Source organism: Grampus griseus, assembly GCF_964374135.1.
Source record: "Grampus griseus genome assembly, chromosome: 14".
NCBI classification, from domain to species: Eukaryota; Metazoa; Chordata; class Mammalia; order Artiodactyla; family Delphinidae; genus Grampus; species Grampus griseus.
The window spans coordinates 42,826,947-42,851,069 of record NC_139008.1 but is presented as its reverse complement, the minus strand read 5'-3'; the positions used below and the strand labels follow the sequence as shown (position 1 = coordinate 42,851,069).

At 39.5% G+C, this 24,123-nt stretch overlaps 1 protein-coding gene across 1 annotated transcript in view; it reads right to left on the bottom strand.

Annotated features, from left to right (window-relative positions):
- XRN2 (5'-3' exoribonuclease 2) overlaps positions 1 to 24,123 on the bottom strand; it is an 80,102-nt gene that overhangs the window by 32,582 nt on the left and 23,397 nt on the right. Inside the window, exons 9-20 of the mRNA XM_082670980.1 lie at positions 23,749 to 23,906; positions 22,324 to 22,398; positions 22,104 to 22,237; positions 21,947 to 22,004; positions 21,756 to 21,863; positions 17,456 to 17,500; positions 15,647 to 15,778; positions 9,988 to 10,106; positions 6,706 to 6,841; positions 5,347 to 5,454; positions 5,159 to 5,248; positions 3,934 to 4,006 (exon numbers count right to left, since the gene is read on the bottom strand). Coding sequence (XP_082527106.1) covers positions 3,934 to 4,006; positions 5,159 to 5,248; positions 5,347 to 5,454; positions 6,706 to 6,841; positions 9,988 to 10,106; positions 15,647 to 15,778; positions 17,456 to 17,500; positions 21,756 to 21,863; positions 21,947 to 22,004; positions 22,104 to 22,237; positions 22,324 to 22,398; positions 23,749 to 23,906 — 1,236 coding nt within the window. The remainder of the gene's footprint in view (positions 1 to 3,933; positions 4,007 to 5,158; positions 5,249 to 5,346; positions 5,455 to 6,705; positions 6,842 to 9,987; positions 10,107 to 15,646; positions 15,779 to 17,455; positions 17,501 to 21,755; positions 21,864 to 21,946; positions 22,005 to 22,103; positions 22,238 to 22,323; positions 22,399 to 23,748; positions 23,907 to 24,123) is intronic.

Below are 24,123 nucleotides of genomic sequence, written 5' to 3'. Positions count from 1 at the left end.
TAGCCAAAATTCAAATGTAGAAGAAAAAATTCCAAATTCCCCACCCTTAAAATGGCTCATATGGAAAACCATGTTTGATCTTAACTCTGTGATAATAAAATTTTTAAATTAAATGAACAAGTGGCCACCTAGACACCAGCCTCTCTCTGTTCTCGCCCTCCTTACTAGATGCCCTCGGGCAAACCAGTCAACCTCCCAAAGGCTTGGGTTCATCCTTTCATCTTTTTAGGACCTTGGTTTCTTCTTTTGTACAGAGATCATTCAACAAAAATACTCAGAAGTTCTGTTTAACTAGAATACTTGAAATGACTCCTGCAGCTCTAAAATTGCATAATATTCTGTTATATTTTAAGACCTAATAATTAACTTACACACACAAAAATTTTAGACACTTGTTTGCTTAAATTTTAGGGGCGGGTAGAACAGATGATTATTTTCAGGTTGAAAATTGTCCCCTGGAGTGTGCTAGAATTGAAATCATTGCTTTATCTGGACCCATGTGCATAATCTTCAAAGAAGCACACCAGTAATACGATATCTATTACTAGAAAAATATACGAAGTTATTGAAGCATAATAAGTGCTGCTGTATACAGTAAAAATAGTATTTTGGCCAAATAAAAATTTTAAGATAAATAGCAAAGAGAAATGTTAAATAAAGCTAAATAATTTTGAAACTACTCCCACTCAAAACTGCTGTATTTGTGATATTTTCCCTTTAAAATGATGAGAAATGAAAGGTTTCCAAAGTTGTCATTAATTATTTAGCTACCATATTTTCAAAGTTAGGAAACGTCTTCAATTGTACTACAAGTAAGGAGAATACCTAGTTGAGAATACTAACTTCTAGTGTGAATTTTATGGGGCCTAAAAAACTGGTAAACACTTAGATGGAAAAAACCTAGAAAGTTGTTCAAGTGGTAATTAGTCATTCACTTAACAAAAGTTATAACATGAAAAACTACAACATTATCTAGCTTTCATTTTCTACCTACTAGATTTAGGATCTAAACAAATTATCAGAAAGACTTTCCTACAATATCAACTCCAGAAGCTAATTCCAAACAGTAAGCAACTTGCAGTGCTAATGACAGCCATATGGTTAACAAGTAACAAATGAGCCCTACTGGCCAAGGGAGGAAGGAACGCCTTACACCCAGGTGTGACAGTGGTAGTGCTTGAGAATGAGTTGATAGTAAAAATGAGAGTAGCAGCAGCTACTTTTTTCTGAGCACCTATTTCCTATGTTACATGCTTTGGTTCATTTAAACCTCTCAACAGCCCAGAGGCAGCCCAAATAGTGGTAATATTTAGTTAAACACAGTGGTCAGACTCTCTGGGTTCAGATCTTAGTTCTGACACTGTGTGACTCTGATCAAATTACTTAAATTCTCTGTTCATATATAAAATACACAGCATTCGAAATATCTATGCTATATTATTATTTTTTTTAAAGAAGATGTTGGGGGTAGGAATTTATTAATTAATTAATTTATTTTTGCTGTGTTGGGTCTTCGTTTCTGTGCGAGGGCTTTCTCTAGTTGTGGCAAGCAGGGGCCACTCTTCATCGCGGTGCGCGGGCCTCTCACTATCGCGGCCTCTCTTGCTGCGGAGCACAGGCTCCAGACGCGCAGGCTCAGTAGTTGTGGCTCACGGGCCTAGTTGCTCCGCAGCATGTGGGATCCTCCCAGACCAGGGCTCAAACCCATGTCCCCTGCATTAGCAGGCAGATTCTCAACCGCTGCGGAATCAGGGAAGCCCTACGCTATATTATTATATATAATAATTGTAAGTACACATGGTCAATAAATGTTGGAAAAATACCCAGATACATTTTATCATCAGATACATTTTATCATTTAAGATGTACTCAACTTAGGCAAGAACTTAACTAAGTATTATCATTACTTTCCATACGATTTAAAGATATGTATGGAGAAAAAACTACATCTCCTAACAGTAGTAAATTTTACCTCAAGAAAGGTATGTTCTTGCTACAGAGTCTAATAAATGAAAATATTTATATAAAATATAAAAATATTAAAGGTCTGAGTTTAAACCCATGCTAAAATTCATCTGGAATCTTAAGGGACCCCAGACAGCCAAAAGAATCTTTAAAAAGAAAAATAAAGTTGGAGGACTCACATCTCCTGATTTCAAAACTGACTACAAAGCTACAGTAATTAAAACAGTATGGTGCTGGCATAAGACAGACATTCTGACCAATGGAATAAACAGCCCAGAAATAAACCATCATATGCACTCAAATGATTTTCAACAAGGGTGCCAAGACCACTCAGAGGGGAAAGGGCAGTCTCTCCAACAACCGGTGGTGGGAAAATGGATATCCACATGCAAAACAATGAAGTTGGACCCTTACATTACACCACATACAAAAATTAACTCAAAATGGCTGAATGTCCTAAATGTAAGAGCCAGAACTATAAAACTCTTAGAAGAAAATGTAGGGAGCAAGCTTCGTGACACTGGATTTGGCAGTGATTTCTTAGACACCAAAAGCAAAGGCAACAACAACAAAATAGTCCAACAAAAATTGGACTTCATCAAAATCAATAATATATAAAGTACACCTATAATAAAACAACAAAAACCCAATTCAAAAACGGGCAAAGGACCTGAAAAGACAATTTTCCAAAACAAGATACATAAATAGCTAATAAGCACATGCAAAAAGAAATGATCAACATAATTAATCATTAGGGAAATGAAAAATCAAAACCACAGTGAGATACCACTTCACACCCATCCAGATGGCTACTATCAAAAAACCAAATAAATATTGGCAAGGGTGTGGAGAAACTAACTGATGTGCACTGCCTTACTTTTCCTCTAGACAATTTATACTACAATGATAGTCAGCAAGTCATCTGCATGTTTATATACTTACTTATTCATTTAACGAACACTTACATAAATAACTTTACTTATTTTTACTTTACTACTTCCTGTTCTCCTATGCCTCCTCTCCCTCTATGTGACTCCTCTACAAAGCATCTTCAAAAACAACCTAAGTCCCCAATCTTTTTACCTATAACACAATATGCCCACAGAGTACAACACTTGCACAGCCCCAATCAACGGGTTGCATTTCCCACTATCATTCTGTTAAAGTAATATGAAATTCCTGTTACTACATAAATCAAAAGTCAACCCTAAAATCTCATAATTATTTCAATTGGTAAATTATTATTTATTCCCCTTTTCCTCCACAGTTCTCTTTGAGTTATTTTACTGGTCTCTGTACCCCCAGAGAATAATCAGGGAAAAAGAATGAAAGCATGGTATTACCAAACATGCTTCTCATTCTAGAAAAATATACGGTGGAAGAAGAGGTTAAAATGATTTGCTGAAAGGGACTTTGGTGTGAAACAACAATTGGCTTACTGTGTGAGAGGCATTCTTGTGTTTTACTGTCATCACACATTTTTTGAGTGGGAAATATCACCTTACATTTAGTACTAATTTTTACTGCCATCCTTTCTACAAAGTCTGTGAAAAGAATGGAATGAGAAAATAATATACACATAAATAAGAAATAAACTAAGTATGATTAATGTTAAGTATGTAAACTAAATTTCCAATACATTTTTCAGAAGTTTCCACAGAGTGTAAGTAAATCTCCACATGGACACTCTCATGTTTCTACATTGCTCAGCAACCTCACAAGGCGTCAGTGACTGAAAGGAGCAAGTCCCAAGTCCCGTTAATTAATCACAAAGGAGATAAAAAATATGATTAATGTATTTCAACCCATTTATTGTTTACCACAGTGTGACTATTAAAATATCAATCATTGCTAATCCCAGTTTGGATGGCAAAATAGAGAAATTCTTTCATCCCATAAATCACGTTTGTGCACAGCTTTACCAAGAGAAAATTATTTTAACGAAAAGGAATAATGTCTAAATTTTACCTTGCCATGCATACTTCTTCCCATTCAAATCAACAGCAAAATCTTCTGGGTAGAAGTCAATTATACTAGAATCCTATACCAGGAAGACAAGTAAAGATTCAAAAAGTGAAGTCACATATTTCTGTTACAAAGAATTGGACATAACATTTGATCACGTTATCATGCCTGATAAGAAAATGAGCATCCTTTCCTTTTAAAAATGGTATGCCTTGGGCTTTCCTGGTGGCGCAGTGGTTGAGAGTCCGCCTGCCGATGCAGGGGACACGGGTTCGTGCCCTGGTCCGGGAAGATCCCACATGCTGCGGAGCGGCTGGGCCCGTGAGCCATGGCTGCTGAGCCTGCGCGTCCGGAGCCTGTGCTCCGCAACGGGAGAGGCCACAACAGTGAGAGGCCCGCGTACCACAAAAAAAAAAAAAAAAAGTATTCTTTAAATTGCAGGTCTAGTGAAACAGAATTAACTAATAAATTTATTTATTTTTGGCTGTGTTGGGTCTTCGTTGCTGCACACGGGCTTTCTCTAGTTGCGGCGAGCAGAGGCTACTCTTCTTTGCAGTGTACGGGCTTCTCACTGCGGTGGCTCCTCTTGTTGTGGAGCACGGGCTCTAGAGCACAGGCTCGGTAGTTGTGGCACACGGGCTTTGTTGCTCCATGGCATGTGGGATCTTCCTGGACCAGGGCTCGAACCCATGTACCCTGCATTGGCAGGCAGATTCTTAACCACTGCGCCAGCAGGGAAGCCCCAACAATTATATTTTAAAGGAGGGGAAAAAAGGCATAATTATAGAGGAATTTTAAAGCAGACAGCTGTGGACCCAGTGTAGAGTGAAGAGCTTACTTACTCCACCTCCCAGCTGGGTCTCACTTCTCGCCCACAAACCCAGCTGGGAGGGGATTTCAAGCGGGCCAGCCTTAGCTCTAGCAGCCACCACACAGGCTGGAACAACCAAAAATAATAGCTTACAGGTAGGCTGAGAATAAAAAAACTGTTCTAAGAATTTCTCCCAAACACAAATGATTTTTTTTTTTTACTAAGTTGGGTCCTGATGGCCAAGGAAAGCAGAAAAAGAATAAAGTGGTGAAAAATATACGGAACTCAAATACTATTACTTTTTTTCCTGCACTTCGCTCTCTTAAATATGAGATGCAAGACGAATTGTGGCTAATGTTGGTAAAATGTACGACAAAAATCCAGTTACCAACACACTCAAAATACTAAAAGACTCACGGGATCACTCATGAGCTTCCGCCATGATGGAGGTAGAAAGTTACCACTTGCAGCTGGAAAAACCCCCATAAGTTGTTCCAGTGGTTTAAACTGTAAAAAAGAAAAAAAAAAAACTTTAGCATACAACACACAATTTTTATCTAAGCCAAAATTCTATAAATTTTATGGCTCTAAATAGTTAAGCTTACCGGTTTGGTACCCTTCTCAAAATCAGAAGCCATATCTGCAATACCTTCAAAGTCTGAAGCGAATGGTGCATAATGGAATGGATAATACCACTTCCAGGACGCACAACCCTGCAATCATTAAAAACAGCAAACCCAAAAATCTATGTTAATGATATACACAGAAAAAAACAAATAAAAATTAGACTGTTAACCTATATATTCTATTTATAAAGCACGACTTCTAGTATATATTCCATGCATTAAGTTTTTCCATGAGTCCTAAGTTATTTTGATTAAATCTGAACTTTTTACTTCGTATCAATGGCCCCTTGATTTAAAAAATACTGCAAAACACCTTTAATAATCAGTAGTTAATACCAAACTTTATATTCACAAACACAATCTGGTGAAGATTTTTATCCTTATAATGTGTTTGGTGGCATTTCTTTCAACTCTAGAGCTGCCATCATCAAATAAAATGAAGAGCAGCTGCAGCTGACACTTACTGAGCCTACAGGTGAAGAAGGGACATCACTGTCATTGAGAGTAAAACAGGCAAAAGCTTCATCTTACTATTCCCTATATTTTCAGGGAAAACTTTATCTTCATTATAAAAATATTTAAGTAAGCCCATCAAAACGGAAACAAGTTATACTCATAGAAAAAAGAAGTCTCCCTGATATATGTTTTCACTCTGTGCCTGGTGAATTAAAATCCTGGTAGGAGTAAAACATGAAATTAAAATATTTTATAGTTGATACTCAGCACATTAAATTACTTTCTACTTACTAATTTCAGATCACACCAAACTGAACTTGCTTCACCTCCGAGCACAAAACCAGATATTAACTATCTGTGTTACAATCCCCATGTCTACCTAACCTCTCATCAATCTGACATCCCAATTATCAAAGGCTTTAAGTCAGATACAGATGACTCCAATTAGAAAGCACTTTAAGTAACATCACTACCTTATACAGAGGAAATGGTATCATTCAAATTCCTTTCTAATTCTTAATAGTATTTTCCAGGCTTTGTCCTTTGTTCAGTCATTTAGTGACTATCTATTAGTTCCTCACTTATTTTTTTATTCCAATTAAAAAAACACTACACTTTAGTCATTTGAAAGACAAAGTATACTCAACCATACTCCCTGGTGTTGAAATCTTTTGACACAGCAAAAAAATAGCTTTGTTTATATATTAACACCTAAGGAGCTTTAGAAACAAATATTATTCAAAGTAATGAATTTCTAAATAGGAAGCTTAAAAAGAAGTCTAGGTTTAATCTCAGAATACAGCTCAATAATACACATTATTATAGAAATTATGTTCCTAAAATGACTAACTAGAGGTTTAGAGGAAAATATTCTCTTTGTACCTGGTAATAATATCGAAGAACCCAGCAGAGTCCTTCAACGTAAGACTGCACAACTTTACGTCGGAATTTCTCATCAGCTGCATCAACATCAAATTTGTTTTTGTAGTACCGCTGTTTCCAACCAGCTTCCCATAACCTACAAACCAGGCAAAGCCAGTGTATGCTGAATTAATATGGTAACTGTCTACCTGTTTATCACCAAATCAATTTATATTTAATGTCCAGGTGAAATGTAAATGAGTTAAACAGTAATGCTAACAAACACGGTTTCATTTAACTATTTCTAAAAAGTCCGCTTTCACAGGATTTATTACCAACTTAAAGAGAGTTAAACATCAAAAACTCAAACACTGATTCCAGTAAGAGCATTATAAAACTACATTTAAAAAAAGAATAATCACTTATGCTAAAGTAGATACAGAACACTTGTTTGCTCGAATTTTCATACTGTTTTACATGCTTTTTGATTGTGGAATAATTCTAAAACTACATTTTTTTTTTTAAATTAACTTTTTGGCTGCATTGGGTCTTCGGTGCTGCGCGCGAACTTTCTCTAGTTGCGACGCGTGAGCTTTCTCATTGCGGTGGCTTCTCTTGTTGCGGAGCACAGGCTCTAGAGCTCGCAGGCTTCAGTAGTTGCGGCATGTGGGCTCAGTTGTTGTGGCTCTTGGGCTCTAGAGCGCAGGCTCAGTAGTTGTGCACAGACTTAGCTGCTCCGCGGCATATGGGATCTTCCCAAGCCAGGGATCGAACCCATGTCCCCTGCACTGGCAGGCGGATTCTTAACCACTGCGCCACCAGGGAAGTCCCTAAAGCTACACTTTAAAATTTGCTGAAGATATTTTTATATAGTTCAAGTTCCTCAGTTTGTTAAAATATATTTAAACTATACAGAGAAAGTCAATTAAATTACTTAAAAAAAAAAGACTTGCATGGGTAATTCTTTTAAAGGTAAAAAGTGATTTATAAAAGAATAATCTAGAAACCAGGCAGAAATTATATGTATAACTAACCTACTCTCCCTATGCTTGGGCCTCTTTGAGCTAAGAGTTGAAGGGAAGGACACGCATGCACATGTACACACGTATGTATGTATGTATGTATATTCTGGTAAAACTTAGAAGCAGGTCAATTAATTCACTAAGTTATCATTAATCACTGGAAAATACAACGTGAAGAACCACAAAGTACTCATTTCTCATTCTCCAAGAGATGAAAACATCTTCTTAAAGGAACACAAAGAAGCCAAAAAAAAATTTTTTTAATTAGCACAGATCAAGAACACCAAGATGATTCTACAGTAAGGCCATTTTCTACCATGTGCCAGAGCTTACAAATTAACTGCAGTCATGTTTCAGAATACAGGTATGCCCTGCTTTTCAAAAGTTCACTTTACACCACTTTGCTTTTACAAAAGACTCTCATTAATACCTGTTTTCTCTAATAGAAAGAAATGCAGAGATTTCGCTTAAAAAAAAAAAAAAGGCAGAAAATGGGAATCTCGTTTAGCACGTTTGTTTTCAGCGTGCACCCCAGAAGGAGTGGCCCCGCCAGCCCCTTCCCCAGGAATCACACTCAGCGTCTTAGCATCTGCCGCCAGAGCTGTGAGCTGTGTCTGTGAGCATCTGGGCTTTATCTCCATTTATTTTGTGCAGCAAGACGTGACCTAAGGTAACTCCTTCTTTACGCCGTTTCGGCTCTGAAAGATTTCATAGGCCCCATCCACTTTCGGATACTGGGGGAAACCCGCACATATTACCAATTTTAATTTCCCGCATACACAAAGGATTCACAGAACATCAATCAGGAGAACTATCCTCTATCCATGATGTGGATTATCACCATTTTACAGAAAATATGAACAAAATAAATGCTAAGAATCCCAAGCATTTCTTGAGAAGCATTTCTACCTTGATTATCCCCAGCACCTGAATTAAATAATAAAGTACTAAATAAATCAAGTTTACTATTAAGCTAGTATTGATCATGATGACCTCAGAGTAAAACAAAAGATACTCTAAGAGGAAATCCACTGTTATAGAAGCAGAGGATAAAAACTCAGGTCAGGTAAATGTTCGATGACCAGTCATCACAGATATTAGAATCTAACATCAAAGAACATTTCTAATTATAAACACACCACCCACATCCTATATAAGAAGCACGAGAGATGGACCACCATTGTTTACTTAACTCTGAACTATATCATTTTTGCTAAATTCTTAATGAGTTACATTTATTAAGACTGTTGGCCTTTTGCACTTGGAGCCCAGGATTGAAACCTAGATTTAATTACAGGAGAGGCTGTTAATCTTATTATATGATGATCTCCAACTTCTGGACAAATTAAAGAATCAAAGTTTCCCATTATAAATGTTAAGTATGGGACTTCCCTGGTGGCACAGTGGTTAAGAATCCGCCTGCCAATGCAGGGGACTCGGGTTCGAGCCCTGGTCCGGGAAGATCCCACATGCCATGGAGCAACTAAGCCCATGTGCCCCAACTGCTGAGTCTGAGCTCTAGAGCCCACGAGCCACAACTACTGAAGCCTGTGTGCCACAACTACTGAAGCCCATGGGCCTAGAGCCCGTGCTCTGCAACAAAGAGAAGCCACCTCAGTGAGAAGCCTGCACACCGCAACGAAGAGTAGTCCCCACTCACCACAACTAGAGAAAGCCCACGTGCAGCAACGAAGACCCAACGCAGCCAAAAATAAATAAATTTTTTAAAAAATAAAATAAATGTTAAGTATACAGCTACAGGGAAACTTCTCTGTCATGAAATATAACTATGCATATACAAGTCTGTGTTTTTTAAAAAATATACATATTTATTTCTTAACCAAATAAGTTCTACATATTTCATCTTGAGGAAGAAACTTTTCAACTAAGAAGATTAAAGCAAACCATATCAAGTATCCAAGTGTAACTGAACTTTCTGGGTTAAGCAGCTTGAAAATGTAATCTCCACGCAGTGACCTTCAGATCACACAGTCAGAGCTAAACACCTCATGCCCAGCCCATCTAGCGCCCGCTCTCAGAGGGAAAAGTGGCTTGGAGGACGAAAACCTGCATACTAATCTAGATACTTAGGTTTAACAGCTATAGCTTACACATCTCACTGGAATTTACTGACTATTCTAACCCTCCACATTAATTACTTGTGGATAAAAAGATCACAGGCAAGCATCTGAAGGCACTGCTGCTCTGAGCTAATAGCATTAATTAGACCGCCTCTATTTCAGCAATTTGCTAACAAAGTGCTACCAAAAAATGGCTTCACCTGACGTTATCCTCTGGCTCAGGTTCACTGTCACTGTCTTCCACTTTTCGCTTAATTCCTCCTCTCGGAGATGGGGAGCCATCAGAAGTGAAACTCGCATTAGGAGACACTGAAGGACTCTGCAGGCAATTATGACATTAGAGAGGAAGGACTTAATTATTCATTTCACATAAGAAGTTACATCCAACTGCTACTACCACCATGCTTCACGGTAATACATTTTTTAAGGCTGTTAAATAGATATTAGTAAACGTATTTAGAAAGCACAAAGACTGATCTTGGCCTATTGCACTTCCCCAAAAAAGAGTAATATGGTACCAAGCTTCCTATGCTTAAACTCAAAAGAATCTGAACATTCTTAGGGTAAAAACTGCTTCAGAAGAAAAAAGAAAAATTTAATTTTATAAATTTAAAAAATTAATACTTAAATATTTATTTTCTTTGGTGATTCGCTGATCTTATGAATTCACGATCACTTTCCACCAATCAAACAGCAAAACGGTAAAGGGGGAAAAAGATAAATAAATAAATTAGTAATACATAAAATAGTCAAGCGGGTGAAAACAAAGTTAAATGGTATGTGTTCAACCTAGTATAACCACTCTGGAAAGCAACAGTTTAGTAATAAGGCTCTGCCAGATAACTGTTAAATTATTTTACATACACTATTTTAAAATTCAATGTACAAATAAAAATCTATTGGTCATCTTAGAAAAATGCACATCTTATTAGTATTTCAAAGACTTGGATACCACTTTAAATTCAGTATTATCTCTTCCCTTTGTACTTAACTCAACGAAGATAGGCACACCCTACAGTATTTTAATTTTAACTAAAAAATTAAAGTCTTCTGCAACTTTAGTTTTATGTTAAATGACCAAAAACACAAGTGGCAAAAAAGGTTTTCATAGTAAAGGTTTTGTTCTATTATTCACAATATATTAGATATTTTGAGTAAATTGCATTTTTTAAATTGAGAGCTCAGGAGGCTATTTTGTTGATACTATAATTAGCATAAAGGCAGTTCATACCACAGGCTAAGAAAGTTTGTTACAACAAAGCAAAATTATATTTCACATAGAGCTTATAACACTTTCCTTTTAAAAACGTATAGTATCAATTTTACTCATGATATCGTATGGCCAATACTGTCCAAAACCCCTCACAAAACCCAGTAAAAAAATAAATCCAGGAAGGCACTGTTGCACTGGGAAAATGAGATGGGTATTTTCAGTCAGACAGACCTGGGTTTGAAATACCAAACCAGCCTTTCTCCGTGTATGGCCTTGGGCAATTTATTTAACGTGTCAGCCTCAACTTGAAATGGAGATGCTACTGTTCTCTATCTTAACAGATTACTGCAGGGATTAAACGAAACACCACATGTGGAAGATCAATAGCACACCTGACTCACTAAGTCATCACTTTTATTTTTAAACCCCACACTGATCCATTTGGATTAAATTATGAAGGGAAGTTGGGTAAAAAGCAAACTTTCCCAAATTGACAAAATATAAATTCCATCTTTGGATAACAAAAATAATATACCTTCAAGGAAAACACGAAAGGCGGGTGTCTGCTCTTTAATGCTAACCCCCCCCCACTGCTCTTTTCTCCTCTCCCTCTACCAACAAAAGGATTCCTTCCTAAACATACCAGATTCATAACAAGTCATAAAAATTTTTTTAAAATGCTGTTTTGTAATCATATTCTGTTAATTGAGAATGGCTGCAGATATAATGAAACCATACTTCAGAATGCAAAAATTAAAAACACATATTTATGAAGAAACAGAAGCCGTCTGATAAAACACTGTCAGTGTTCACCGTCAGCAGACATTGGTCAAGTACTGCAGACTAACACGCCCAAACAGCTCAAAAAAATCAATAAACAAAAATAAACAAAAACACACCAAAAGAGCAAAACTCCATAACTTTAAAGGCCCTCTTTAACTGAACTGGTAATATGCCTTCATGATTACTTTAAATTCAGAACATTCTAGATGAAAATCCCTCTTTGCAAAGACTCCAAAAGAAATACACTGTCAAGAGGAATTAATACAGGATCAAATAAGCAACGTGAACACCAACCTCCCCACTCTCACTCCCCTGGGAGACGTTACTAATCAACAGTGGATCTGGTTCTGTGGAGCCGGACTGTAATACTGCAATCCTTCTCAGGGCAATCACAGGTGACAAAGTTTAAACCTACTGCCTCCCTGACATTAAGAAAAAAGCATTCTATCATATCATCAATATGGTGTTTGAGAATGCCAGTCACTTTCAGTTCCACTCTGTGGGGACTGTAGTCACTATGATCTTAAATGATGGACATCAGCTTTTTCTGTTCTACTCAAGTGTCTCACTGCAATCCCTTTCACTGACCTTCCACATCTCACTCTGTATAAGAAAAAAAAATCAAAAATAGATACATGTACATGTATACGTCTGGCCAAAACGTTTGTTGGTCTTTTTCCATTAAGATGGCTCTAGTAGCGCTCAGTTGTCTTTAACTTCATTTGAAACAATTTTCTTTTCTTTTTTATGGCTACGTTGGGTCTTTGTTGCTGCACGCAGCTTTCTCTAGTTGAGGTGAGCGGGGGAGGCAGGGGGCTACTCTTCTTTGCGGTGCGTGGGCTTCTCATTGCAGTGGCTTCTCTTGTTGCGGAGCACAGGCTCCAGGCGCGCGGGCTTCAGTAGTTGCAGCATGCGGGCCCCAGAGCGTGTGGTCTTCAACGGTTGTGGCACATGAGCTCAGCAGTTGCACCTTGTGGGCTCTAGAGCATGGGATCAGTAGTTGTGGCGCACAGGCTTAGCTGCCCCGCAGCATGTGGGATCTTCCTGGACCAGGGATCGAACCCGTGTCCCCTGCACTGGCAAGCAGATTCTTAACCACTGGACCACCAGGGAAGTCCGAAACAATTTTCTTAGATTGTATTGTGACAGCTGTCACATCAGTGTGCATTTTAAAAAAAACATCAAGATTGGTGAATTTTTGTGTAGCCATTTTAATATTGAAGATGGAAGAAAAAAGCAACATTTTTGGCATATTATGCTTTATTATTTCAAGAAAGGTAAAAACACAACTGAAACGCAAAAAAAGATTAGTGCAGCGTATGGAGAAGGTGCCGTGACTGATCGAATGTGTCAAAAGTGGTTTGCGAAGTTTCATGCTGGAGATTTCTCGCTGGACGATGCTCCACAGTCGGGTAGACCAGTTGAAGTTGACAGAGATCAAATCGAGACATTAACTGAGAACAGTCAATGTTATACCACACGGGAGATAGCTGACATACTCAAAATATCCAAATCAAGCGTTGAAAATCATTTGCACCAGCTTGGTTATGTGAATCGCTTTGATGTTTGGGTTCCACATAAATTAAGTGAAAAAAACCTTCTTGACTGTATTTCCACATGTGATTCTCTACTGAAACGTGAGGAAAACGTTCCGTTTTTAAAACAAATCGTGATGGGTGATGAAAAGTGGACACTGTACAATAATGTGGAACGGAAGAGATTGTGGCGCAAGTGAAATGAACCACCACCAACCACACCAAAGGCCAGTCTTCCTCCAAAGAAGGTGATGTTGTGTATGTGGTGGGATTGGAAGGGAGTCCTCTATTATGAGCTCCTTCCGGAAAATCAAACGATTAATTCCAACATATACTGCTCCCAATTAGATCAAATGAAAGCAGCACTCGACGAAAAGCATCCGGAAAAGACAGGAAACGCATAATCTTCCATCAGGATAACGCAAGACCGCATGTTTCTTTGATGACCAGGCAAAAACTATTACAACTTGGCTGGGAAGTTCTGAGTCATCTGCTCTCTTCAGACATTGCACCTGTGGATTTCCATTTATTTTGGTCTTTACAAAATTCTCTTAATGGAAAAAATTTCAATTCCCTGGAAGGCTGTAAAAGGCACCTGGAACAGTTCTTTGCTCAAAAAGATAAAAAGTTTTGGGAAGATGGAATTATAAAGTTGCCTGAAAAATGGCAGAAGGTAGTGGAACAAAACGGTGAATACGTTGCTCAATAAAGTTCTTGGTGGAAATTAAAAATGTGCTTTTATTTTTACTTAAAAACCAAAGGAACTTTTTGGCCAACTATATATAAGTGAATCATTTTGCTGTACACCTGAAACTAACAGAACATTGTTTTTTTTGTTTTGTTTTTTAACTAATTTATTTTGGCTGCATTGGGTATTCATTGCTGCATGCGGGTTTTCTCTGGTTGCGTCGAGCAGGGGCCACTCTTTGTTGCAGTGAGCGGGCTTCTCATTGCGGTGGCTTCTCTTGTTGTGGAGCACGGGCTCTAGGTACATGGGCTTCAGTAGTTGTAGCACATGGGCTCCATAGTTGTGGCTCAGGGGCTCTAGAGCACAGGCTCAGCCATTGTGGCGCACGGGCTTAGTTGCTCCGCGGCATATGGGATCTTCCCGGACCAGGGCTCGAACCCGTGTCCCCTGCATTGGTAGGTGGATTCTTAACCACTGCGCCACCAGGGAAGTCCCAGAACACTGTTAATCAACTATACTCCAGTATAAAATAAAAATTAAAAAAAGAAAACAAAACTCAAACAGAACAAAAAAAACACAACAAAAAGGCAGGCTTCTTCTCTTGGGAGATGCAAAACCTCATTTCTCAAATTCCAAATCTAAGGTCCTAAAACTTCTAATTGTGAATTTATGGGAATATAAATTCAATCAGTCTCTTGATATGGCAAAAATTCCACATACAGGATTGCCCTATAAAAAGGGATTTTATCATCAATAGGATAACTAATAGAAAAATAAAACTTAAATATCCAAACTTATGCAATTTCCTTGCATCTATCATAGTAAAAGTTTACATAGTATCTTTTCTCCCTTTACAAAACTCTCTCTCTCTCATGCCTACTAGCCTGAAATAAGCAATAGCTTTATCTGCTGTATGTGTGTGTTAGTTCATGGTCTATTCCCTCACCCCTGCTTGCTGTCTTGCCGTGTGCTCTGAGCTCTTGGTCTTCTGTCAATACAACAGGAAGCTAATGGACAGAGTAAAGCCTTGCTGGCTGAAATGATCTGCTCACGCAGCTTGGATTACAAAGTTCAAATAAGGAGGGATACCATGAGGCAAATCCATTCTGAGTTCGGTAGTGAGAACTACCTTAAAACACATGCTCGGATCTATTCTATGACTGAGTTGGAGAGGGAAGCTTAGGCAGTAAGGAGTATCTGTATTTAACAGACTGAGGAATACCATTCTGCAAAATGCCCATAACTGATCCCTGGAAGGAAAGGGGAAATTAGGCAGCAAAACCCTCCCTTGTCTCTCACGCCAGAGACGTGAGACATTTGGATGTCCCCTCATGCTTCTAGCACCATCACCACTGTACCTTTGGGGGAAGAGGGAAGCACTGTGGCCCATGTGCATTACAGAGACACTGCAGCCACTTAGCCAACTGTATTTACATGCATTTTCTTTCTTTTCACATCATTTAGATATTTTCATATTGATAAAGAATTTAATAGAATTAAAAATATCTCTCAAGGCAAAAGAAATTGAGAAAAACTATAAAACAAAACAACCCCAGGCTAAATGATCAAATTCACACACAACTACAGGGGCATCTGATAAGTCACCACCCTTCAAAGCTACATAAAAGTGAGTCACTTACAGAGTTATTCTGCATCCTCATTTCATAGGCTGCTTGTCTCGGATTATGGGCTACTTGAGATCCTGGTGAGTTTCTTGAACCAAGGGCATGAGGGGTTAATATTCCACCAGGAGAGAAAGATGGTTGATCTCTCTAACATACATGGAAATAAATGAATGTAGAAATTAAAATTAAATCACAACACAGTTAGATGACAGGAAGAAAAGAGGGCAATAGAAAGAGTCCCCACTGTAAGCACTTAAAAGACGAAATGGATTTCTGTTAACATGACAGGGTTGTCTACACTTTGATATAATGGTAACTTACCCTGTAAACAACCGTTTGTAATAGTAACTCTGCTCTAAAAGTACATATAATTCACTGTTCTGGTATATACACGTGGAGTTTGAGAATGCCTGTCACTTGCAGTTCCACCTTGTGGAACTGTTCAAGTCTCATTAGGCTGTTCTACTACGTTTACTTACAATTTCTGAACACATTCAAGACATAATTTTAGGCAAATAAAAATAACAAATAATAAATAACTATAACATTTACCTTAATGGTAAAAAAAAATAAGTCAAGAGTTTAACTTCTACTCAGGAAATACAGCTTTTATTTACCCTTCACCTTGCTAGAATTTAACTCTTTATTGCCAATTAATTACAGCTATACTATAGCTATAGCTACACTAGGTGACGGTTGTGGCTGACTGATAAACAGATGTTTCAAAAACAGACATTGACTGAAAGGAAATAATAATATATGGTACAAACTATTATATATAAAATAAATAAGCTACAAGGATATAATGTACAACACAGGGAATATGGCCAATATTTTATAATAACTGTAAATAGAATATAACCTTTAAAAAGTGTGAATCACTATTATATATACTATACTGTACATAATATACTCTAATCACCTGATTATATAATATTATACATCAAATATACCTCAATTTTTTAAAATTAATTAAAAAAAGGAAAAAAATAAAGTAGAAACCAAATATGCTCCTCCCAATCTAAGTGGTTTGCAACTACCTGCAACAATAAATTACTCTTCTCCCTTCTAGGTTCCTGAAATTGCTCAAATCCAATAAAATATGATAATAAGAGGCAGTCCCTCAACTCCATGAATTTAAAATCCAGGAAGGAAGACAACATTCACCAGAGATAAAGGAAAGGACTGCTCAACCTGGACCACAAGCAGAGGCAGCAAGGGAGGCCGTGGAGAAGACAGGTGTGCGGGGCTTGGAGTAGGAATCTTCTGGACCAGCCAAAGGGGGGCAAGGCTCTAGGTCAGGAGCAACATGGTGTATTTAGAGGACAGCAGGGGAAGGGCTGGAGGCCAGAATTCAACCAGGCCACGGTGCACTCTGCAAGGCAGACTGAGAGAGAACTGGATTCTGAGGGGACTAAGGAGTCACTGGTGATTTCCGAGCAGAGAAACAACAAAGCTATGGGTATCTTGTTCTAGGAAGATTAACCTGACAAAGATATAGACAGAGTATAGTGACTTGTAAGGGGAAACAAAGGGTTGACTGCTTTTATTACAAAAACAGTATCTGACTATCGTAAAAAAAACCTCTTCAACAGCTAAATGCAACCTGCCCCCTCCTGCCCATCAAGTGTTTCCCTTCAGACTCCAGAGAGCTTAGAAAGGACTTCTTTAAAATCAATACCAGGCAGGAAGGCAGCTGGGTGGGCGCCACGTCCCTAACCAACTCCCAGCCCGTAAGGAATAAAGAGCTATTGTAATGAACATCTTCCTCCCAAATCGTAAACTGATACCATTGCCAGTCTTATGATATTAGCTAAAACTCACCTTCATTCTCTTTCTTTTTTCTTTCTGTCGTCTTCTAAAACTGTCCTAAAAGTATAAAATCCACATATTCTGTCAAATAATTACACAAAAATGTAAGAGTTAAACATTACCAGGAATGATTCGGGAGACAATTAAAGTTTTAAAGGAAGACCCCAGAAACCTAGGTACATAATTAAACCAGGCAATGGACTGTATGTTCAAAGTGCTGCTTATCAGAACTGCAGATGGATAGAGAGCATTCTAAATTGAGTTTAGATACAATTTAAAATGTTCCTCAAATTTTTTTTCAGGTAGTTTTTAACATCATTTCAGGAAAGAATGCAAGAGTCATGACAAGGACCCTTGGTTCTTCCCTGGAGTGAACAGGCTGCCAATAATGGAGAAGATAAACATAAGTAAGAAAACAATTCTTTAAGTTGTAGCTGAAGATAGTTAATAATGAAGATGACAATTTTTAAAAATCAACACGACAATTTAATAATGGGCCTCTATTACCTAAAAAGGGCTGGACAGTTTCTAGCGCTGTCACATGTGTGGCACAAGTGGGTAAAGAGAGCAGTGGGGCTCTGTGCAAACACTACCCACCAAGATTGCAACAAGTCAACCTAATGAAAGAAGGAAGAAAATTCAGATGTCTATACTGTTTATTCTGGGCCAGTTAAATTCACAGGAAAGCGTCCAGTCTGCCTTGATTCTTCCCTCCACTCATTTTCAAAATGTAGCCATAGTTTCAACTAGACAGGATTTAGGGTTGACCTTGCTCTCCCCCAGGTGAGCCACTCAAAGGCCCCCTTTCCCCAGAAAGCACTCCTCCCACGCCTGCATTTCTGTTGAGTGTCCAGGCACTGAAACGACAGCTAAGGTGACCACGGCAGGTACTATACTGACTGTCACCCTACTCGCAGCACTTCCACCCACAACAGGACACCTAACGAGATGTGAGCTTTGTGCTTTCTGCAGGAGGGGCTGAATGCTGGATACATGGGGACCTACTCCTGAAAACCTCCTAAGACGTGAACACCACCCACTTCTCTGATGAAGCTTTGCCCCTGTTGTTAAGGAAACGTCTCTTATCTGACCACGACGACTCCTTCTGGAATGGTGCCCTCTGCACTGGGCTGCCAGGACACCACACTCACCTGGTTCTTTCACTCCTGCTGCTGCCTTCACTCAACAGCCTCCCAGCCCCCATGCTGTCCCTGTAACGCTGGCGCCCCTCCGGGCCCGATACTTGGACCTCCCCACTTCCCTGCGCTCACAGAAGGAATCCTCTCGTCTCATGACTCTCCAGCCAGAGCCTCTCCCAACTCAACACCCCCACCCTCACGTCTCAAGCTTGACGTGTCCAAAACAGAACCCCACCCCCAGCCCTGCACCTCCCAGTCTTCTCATCACAGCTGCTCAGACCAGACCGTCTTTCATCTGCTCAGAAAAAATGCCTTAGAGTCATTCTTGACACCTTTCCTTCTCTCACACCTAGGATTTCATCCCCCATTGGTTCCTGCTTCAACACGTTCAGAATCCAGCCACCTATTCTCACCTTCACTGCCACCGTGCTGGCTCCCCTGGATTATTGCAAAGGAGCCTCTTAACTGGGCTCACTGCTTCTGCCTTTACCTCCATACAGCAGCCACAGTGATGGCTTTACAGTACGTGTCAGATCTGTCACTTTTATGCTTCAATGATGCAGACTGAAAGCTGAAGTCCTGTCAGTGACCTAGAGGGCTCTACCAGACCCATCGTCTTTCTGACCTCTTCTCCTACTCGCTTCCCTTTGCTTCCTCTGCTCCCACCACAGTGGCTCCCGGCTCCTCGCTGTTCTAAACATCCTGCGTATGCTCCTGCCCTAGAGCCTTTGCACGGACTGTTCCCTGTCTGAAATGCTCTTTCCGCACACATCTGCCTGGCTCACTCCCTCACATCCTTCAGGTCTTTTCTCAAAGCCATCCGTCAGTGAGGCCTTCTCCAGCCACCTTTTCTAGGGTTGCAACCTCCCCAGACACTTCCTGCCCTGCTTTAGTTTCCTTCATGGCACTCAGCACTCTCTAACACCCTGCACACTACACTTCGTTTTTGTGTTGATTGTCCATTTCCCCCGGAAGAATGTTAGCTCCATGAGGTCAGAAATTTCGTCTGCTTTTTTGCTTCATTTTTTGTTGTATCAGTAACGCTCAGAATACTACCTGACACACGGTAAACAAGAAATATTTGCTGAGTAAATGAACATTTGCAAGATGAAAGGCAAACATCAAAACTCATTAAATAAAAACTATACATTTCTGACCTAACTGTTCAATTTTAATAACAAATATTGATGTATTCCTATTCTACTATCTACTTTGCTATTTTTAAGGGAGGTGGCTGCGTAAGCAGAACAAGTCCACCTGGACGGACCTTACTGATCTTTAATCTTTTTGTGTGCTATGAATTCCTCTCGAAATCTGTCAAAAGCCGTGGACACACTTCCCTAGATACTTTTATATTGAATTCCCCAGACACTTCCCCACCAAGTGAGCCAGATACTTTTATATTGAATTTCCGAGGGTTCATTAATTTCCCCAATGCCCAACCATGCTAACAGACATCATATGATGTCAAGGACACCAAAAAAGATCCAAAGCTGTAAAACGCCCTCTCTGCCAGGCCAGCTGGAAACCACATGACATACTTAAATCTGAAGCACTTTGGAGTCTATCAAATCCTATACATCCAATTCTAATGCCAAATACCATCAATATTTAATAGTACAGAAGCTGCTAAAGCCGCCTCAAAGGACTTGTCTAACATGAGATTTTTACACCAAGTAGTACACAGTATATATAGTTTATTCCTTAAGCAAAATGGCAGCAGTTCGAGTGGAGCCACTGTAATTGTTGAAGACTTAGTTAAAAACGGCTGTTCTGGTAGACATTTGATATCCCAAAGTTAGTTATTTGAATTTTACATGTGAAGATTATCAAATACCAAAGGCTTTGAAAGAATGCCTACAGTCCACTCACTGTTACACAAAATGGTACCCAAAGTTCTAAAGAAGAGGCCCCTAACTACAGTACACAAAACTGAAGAGAACATAAAATCTTGTCAGAGACAATGACATGTTTTAATCTGTTAGGAAATCGTGACACAAGGTAGTGATATTATGTTGCTATTTGCTCACAAGAGCCATGTGACTTGTAGAAAATCAGTTTCTAAGCGCTCTCCTCCACTTGCTCTCTGCTCATTTTACCCACTGCTGGTCTCCCTGGCGACTCCCCATGGTCATCCTCCAGCCCACTCTGCCTCCAGGCTGCTGCCCCTCCAGCCCTCAGCTCCCGAGGGCATCTCGAGCCCTGGCTGAAGACTAGGGGCCTGTCCGTCCTGCTCTGACACCTCAGGCAGCACGGAAGGCTTCTCCTCTCTCTAGGGACGTCCTCCCCCGGCCCCGCCTTCTCCTTAAACGTCCACACTCCTCAAGGCTCCTCACGGAGGCACTTTCACGCTATGTGAGCTTCCAGGGACATCAAGTTCACACTCATGACGGGAGGCATCTCCCACATGCCAATGGTTCTCAAATCTCCTTTCAAAAGACTTATGACCTGCGCTCTACATATATCCATCTAATTGGTTCATGGACTTTTCTCCTCTCAGGTGTCCTGTGACCCCTCAAACTCAGTACCTCCAAAACGAAACTCACTTCTACCTTATCCCCACCCCATCCTGCTCTACCCCTGGGGCTTGCTACCTTGGTGAATGGCACCAGCAAACTCCCAACTATCCCAGCCAGAAACCTGGACTTCTCACCTAAGCACTCACCCTATCACAGGTAACTAATTCCCGGGTGCTTTGTGACTTTATTTCCTTTTTTTATGTCTACATTTCTTACACAGAGCTGAAACCACCTGCCTTGACTGATGTAATCCCACCCAGACCCCCTATACTCTGCCACCAGAGTACAGAGTTCCTAGGTTCAGAGCATAAACAGTGCCTATAAAACACACTAGTCCAATTCCAGCATTCTTCTAGCTTTGGAACCCTCATTTCATGTCCTATTGATTAGACAGGTGTTTGGATTTATACCTTAATTAAGATTGAGAGAAGAAATTACAATGCAACTCACACAGGGTGCAGTACATAGTTCCACACAGCAAGCATCACAGCCTTTATAAAATCATCAAAGCACTGACCACTCGTGATTACATTGGTGTTTGATACACTACAGTGATTTAACAGCGCACTCAAAGAGGTTAAAAGGACAATCACAGGATCATCACAGCCTATTAGAGACAGGAGCAATTTAGCTACTGCAATAGAAACACTTTACCTCATCATCCTTTCTCTTTTTAAAAATGCTATCCTCAACTTCACCAACTGCTAACATGATCATCTGTACTCTCTGCAGATTGACATAACCACTTTCTGTAAGGTAACCCTGTAAGTGATAAAATACATGTAAAATGATCTTCTTATAAAAGCAAATACTTCTGTTTTGAAATTATTCAAGAGTGAACTTACCCCAGTTTTGTGTACCACATTTTTGTATATGTTAACCAAACGGTCAATTGCACCTTCCCTGCCACCAGGAAACAAACATTATGTATTAGGACCAGCGTGCACTGTAAAGGCAAGAAGGCTAAAACAACAGTTTGAAGACCGACACAAACATACATACCTAATCTCTAAGGACGGCAGGTGAGGAAGGAAGTCATTTCCCACAAAGAAGCACATGAAGACCCAGTCATCAATGCTCCTCTCGACATCAAATGTGAATGGCAGGCTGGCCATGGTGAGCTCTCTTTCCAAATACTGCAACCAAGAAGGAACGTTGCCATTAAAGCCATGAAAAGGCACCCTCATTTAGTGGCCCGATGCCAAGAGTCACTGCTACATACCTCACGAAGAACACTGAGACGAAGGAAGATAAACTCTCCTTCTGCACAAGGAAGACTGTCTGCCAGTTCATCGTGCTGCAAGAAAGGGGATGAAGACTCAACACATCTACTCTGAACCCTGGAATTTTCTCCACCCACACAAACATTATGGCTTTTTCTAAAGCAAGACTCACTTTAATATTACAAGTATTAAATAAAAAAGAACTCACCAAACCATTTTAAAAATAAAAATTACCCATAACCTCAATCAAACCTAGACCAGGGATTGGCCAACGTTTTTTGTGAAGGGCCAGACACTAAATATTTTAGCCTAGGGAGCGGGACGTATATGGTCTCTGCTGCATATTCTTTCATGTTTTGTTTTGTTTTTACAAGTCTTGAAAAAACGAAAAAAAACCCTCTTAGTTCACACGCCAAATCTGGAGAGCTGCAGTTTGCCAAACCCTGACCTTCACCCAACCAATATTAACATTTTAATGTATATGCCTCATCCTTCTCTGTGAATACGTATACTTCTTACCTGCTTTTTTCACTCAACATGTCTTTTAAAGAGGTACCATATTCTTAAAACAGAAACCCCTTTAAAGGAGAATGGATATAATCAAGGGAACGCAGAATATGTAGAAACTAGGAGTAACTTAAAAGTACCAAGGGGACTTCCCTGGTGGTCCAGTGGTAAAGAATCTGCCTCCCAATGCGGGGGACGCGGGTTCAATCCCTGGGCGGGAAACTAAGATCCCACATGCCGCAGAGAAACTGAGCCTGCGCACCTCAACTAGAGAGCCTGCATGCTGCAAACCACAGAGCCCACATGCCACAACTACAGAGAAGCCCAAGTGCTGCAACGAAGAGCCCGCGCCGCAACAGAAAAATCCCGTGTGCCGCAACTAAGACCCGACACAGCCAAAAAATAAATAAATAAAATAATTTCTTTAACTAAATAAAATAAAATACATATGCCGTTAAAAAATACCAAGAAGTTTAACATACCTGATTTATAGTTCCTTTTAAGAAGAATAACCATTTGAGACAAATAACTTCTACAAACAAATCAAGTGCAATGGGCATTATTACCTATATGACCTCAGCCTCATGTAGATTATAAGCTGTGTTAGGAAAGTGGGGAGTAGAAAGGATGAGTTCATGCGTGGTTGTTAATTTGTGTTTACTTTAAAGAGCTTTGGAAGATACATCTCTATGAGGGGTAACGGAGCAAGTAGGTAAAAATCTAATCAACCACTGTCTTCTCTTTATCCATTTTTAAAATGAGGCAACCTAAATATACTTAATGCCATCGCACTGTACATTTAAACGTGGTTAAAAAGGTGTATTCTCTGTTGTATTGATATATATCAATATTTTATCACAATAAAAAATAAAATTAAGAAATTTTAAATGAGGCTACTACCACCTCGAAGTTCTTACCTTTCCCTTCTTTTCTCTCGGCAAACCTTCACAGTCTTTGACCTCATGTCCGAACTGATTACAAAGACCACAGGGTTTGGGTTTGTTTGGTTTGAATTCTTCTCTGATAATGGTAAAGTTGGGCTCATGTGTAGCAAGGCCGAGCATAATGAGATCAGCTATCAATCAACAACAACGAAACAGCAAACAGTGAGCACCCTAGAAGACCCTTACCCCGTAAACAAAGGCAAGACATTATCATGACACAAGACACCAACGCAAAGAAAAGCCGAAATGAGCACACAGAGGCAGCAAAGCCAAAAAGCCTAAAACTTCCTAGAGGCCAACAAGATCTCCTACAGAAATGTGGGCCTAGAATCTAACTACCACTCAGGA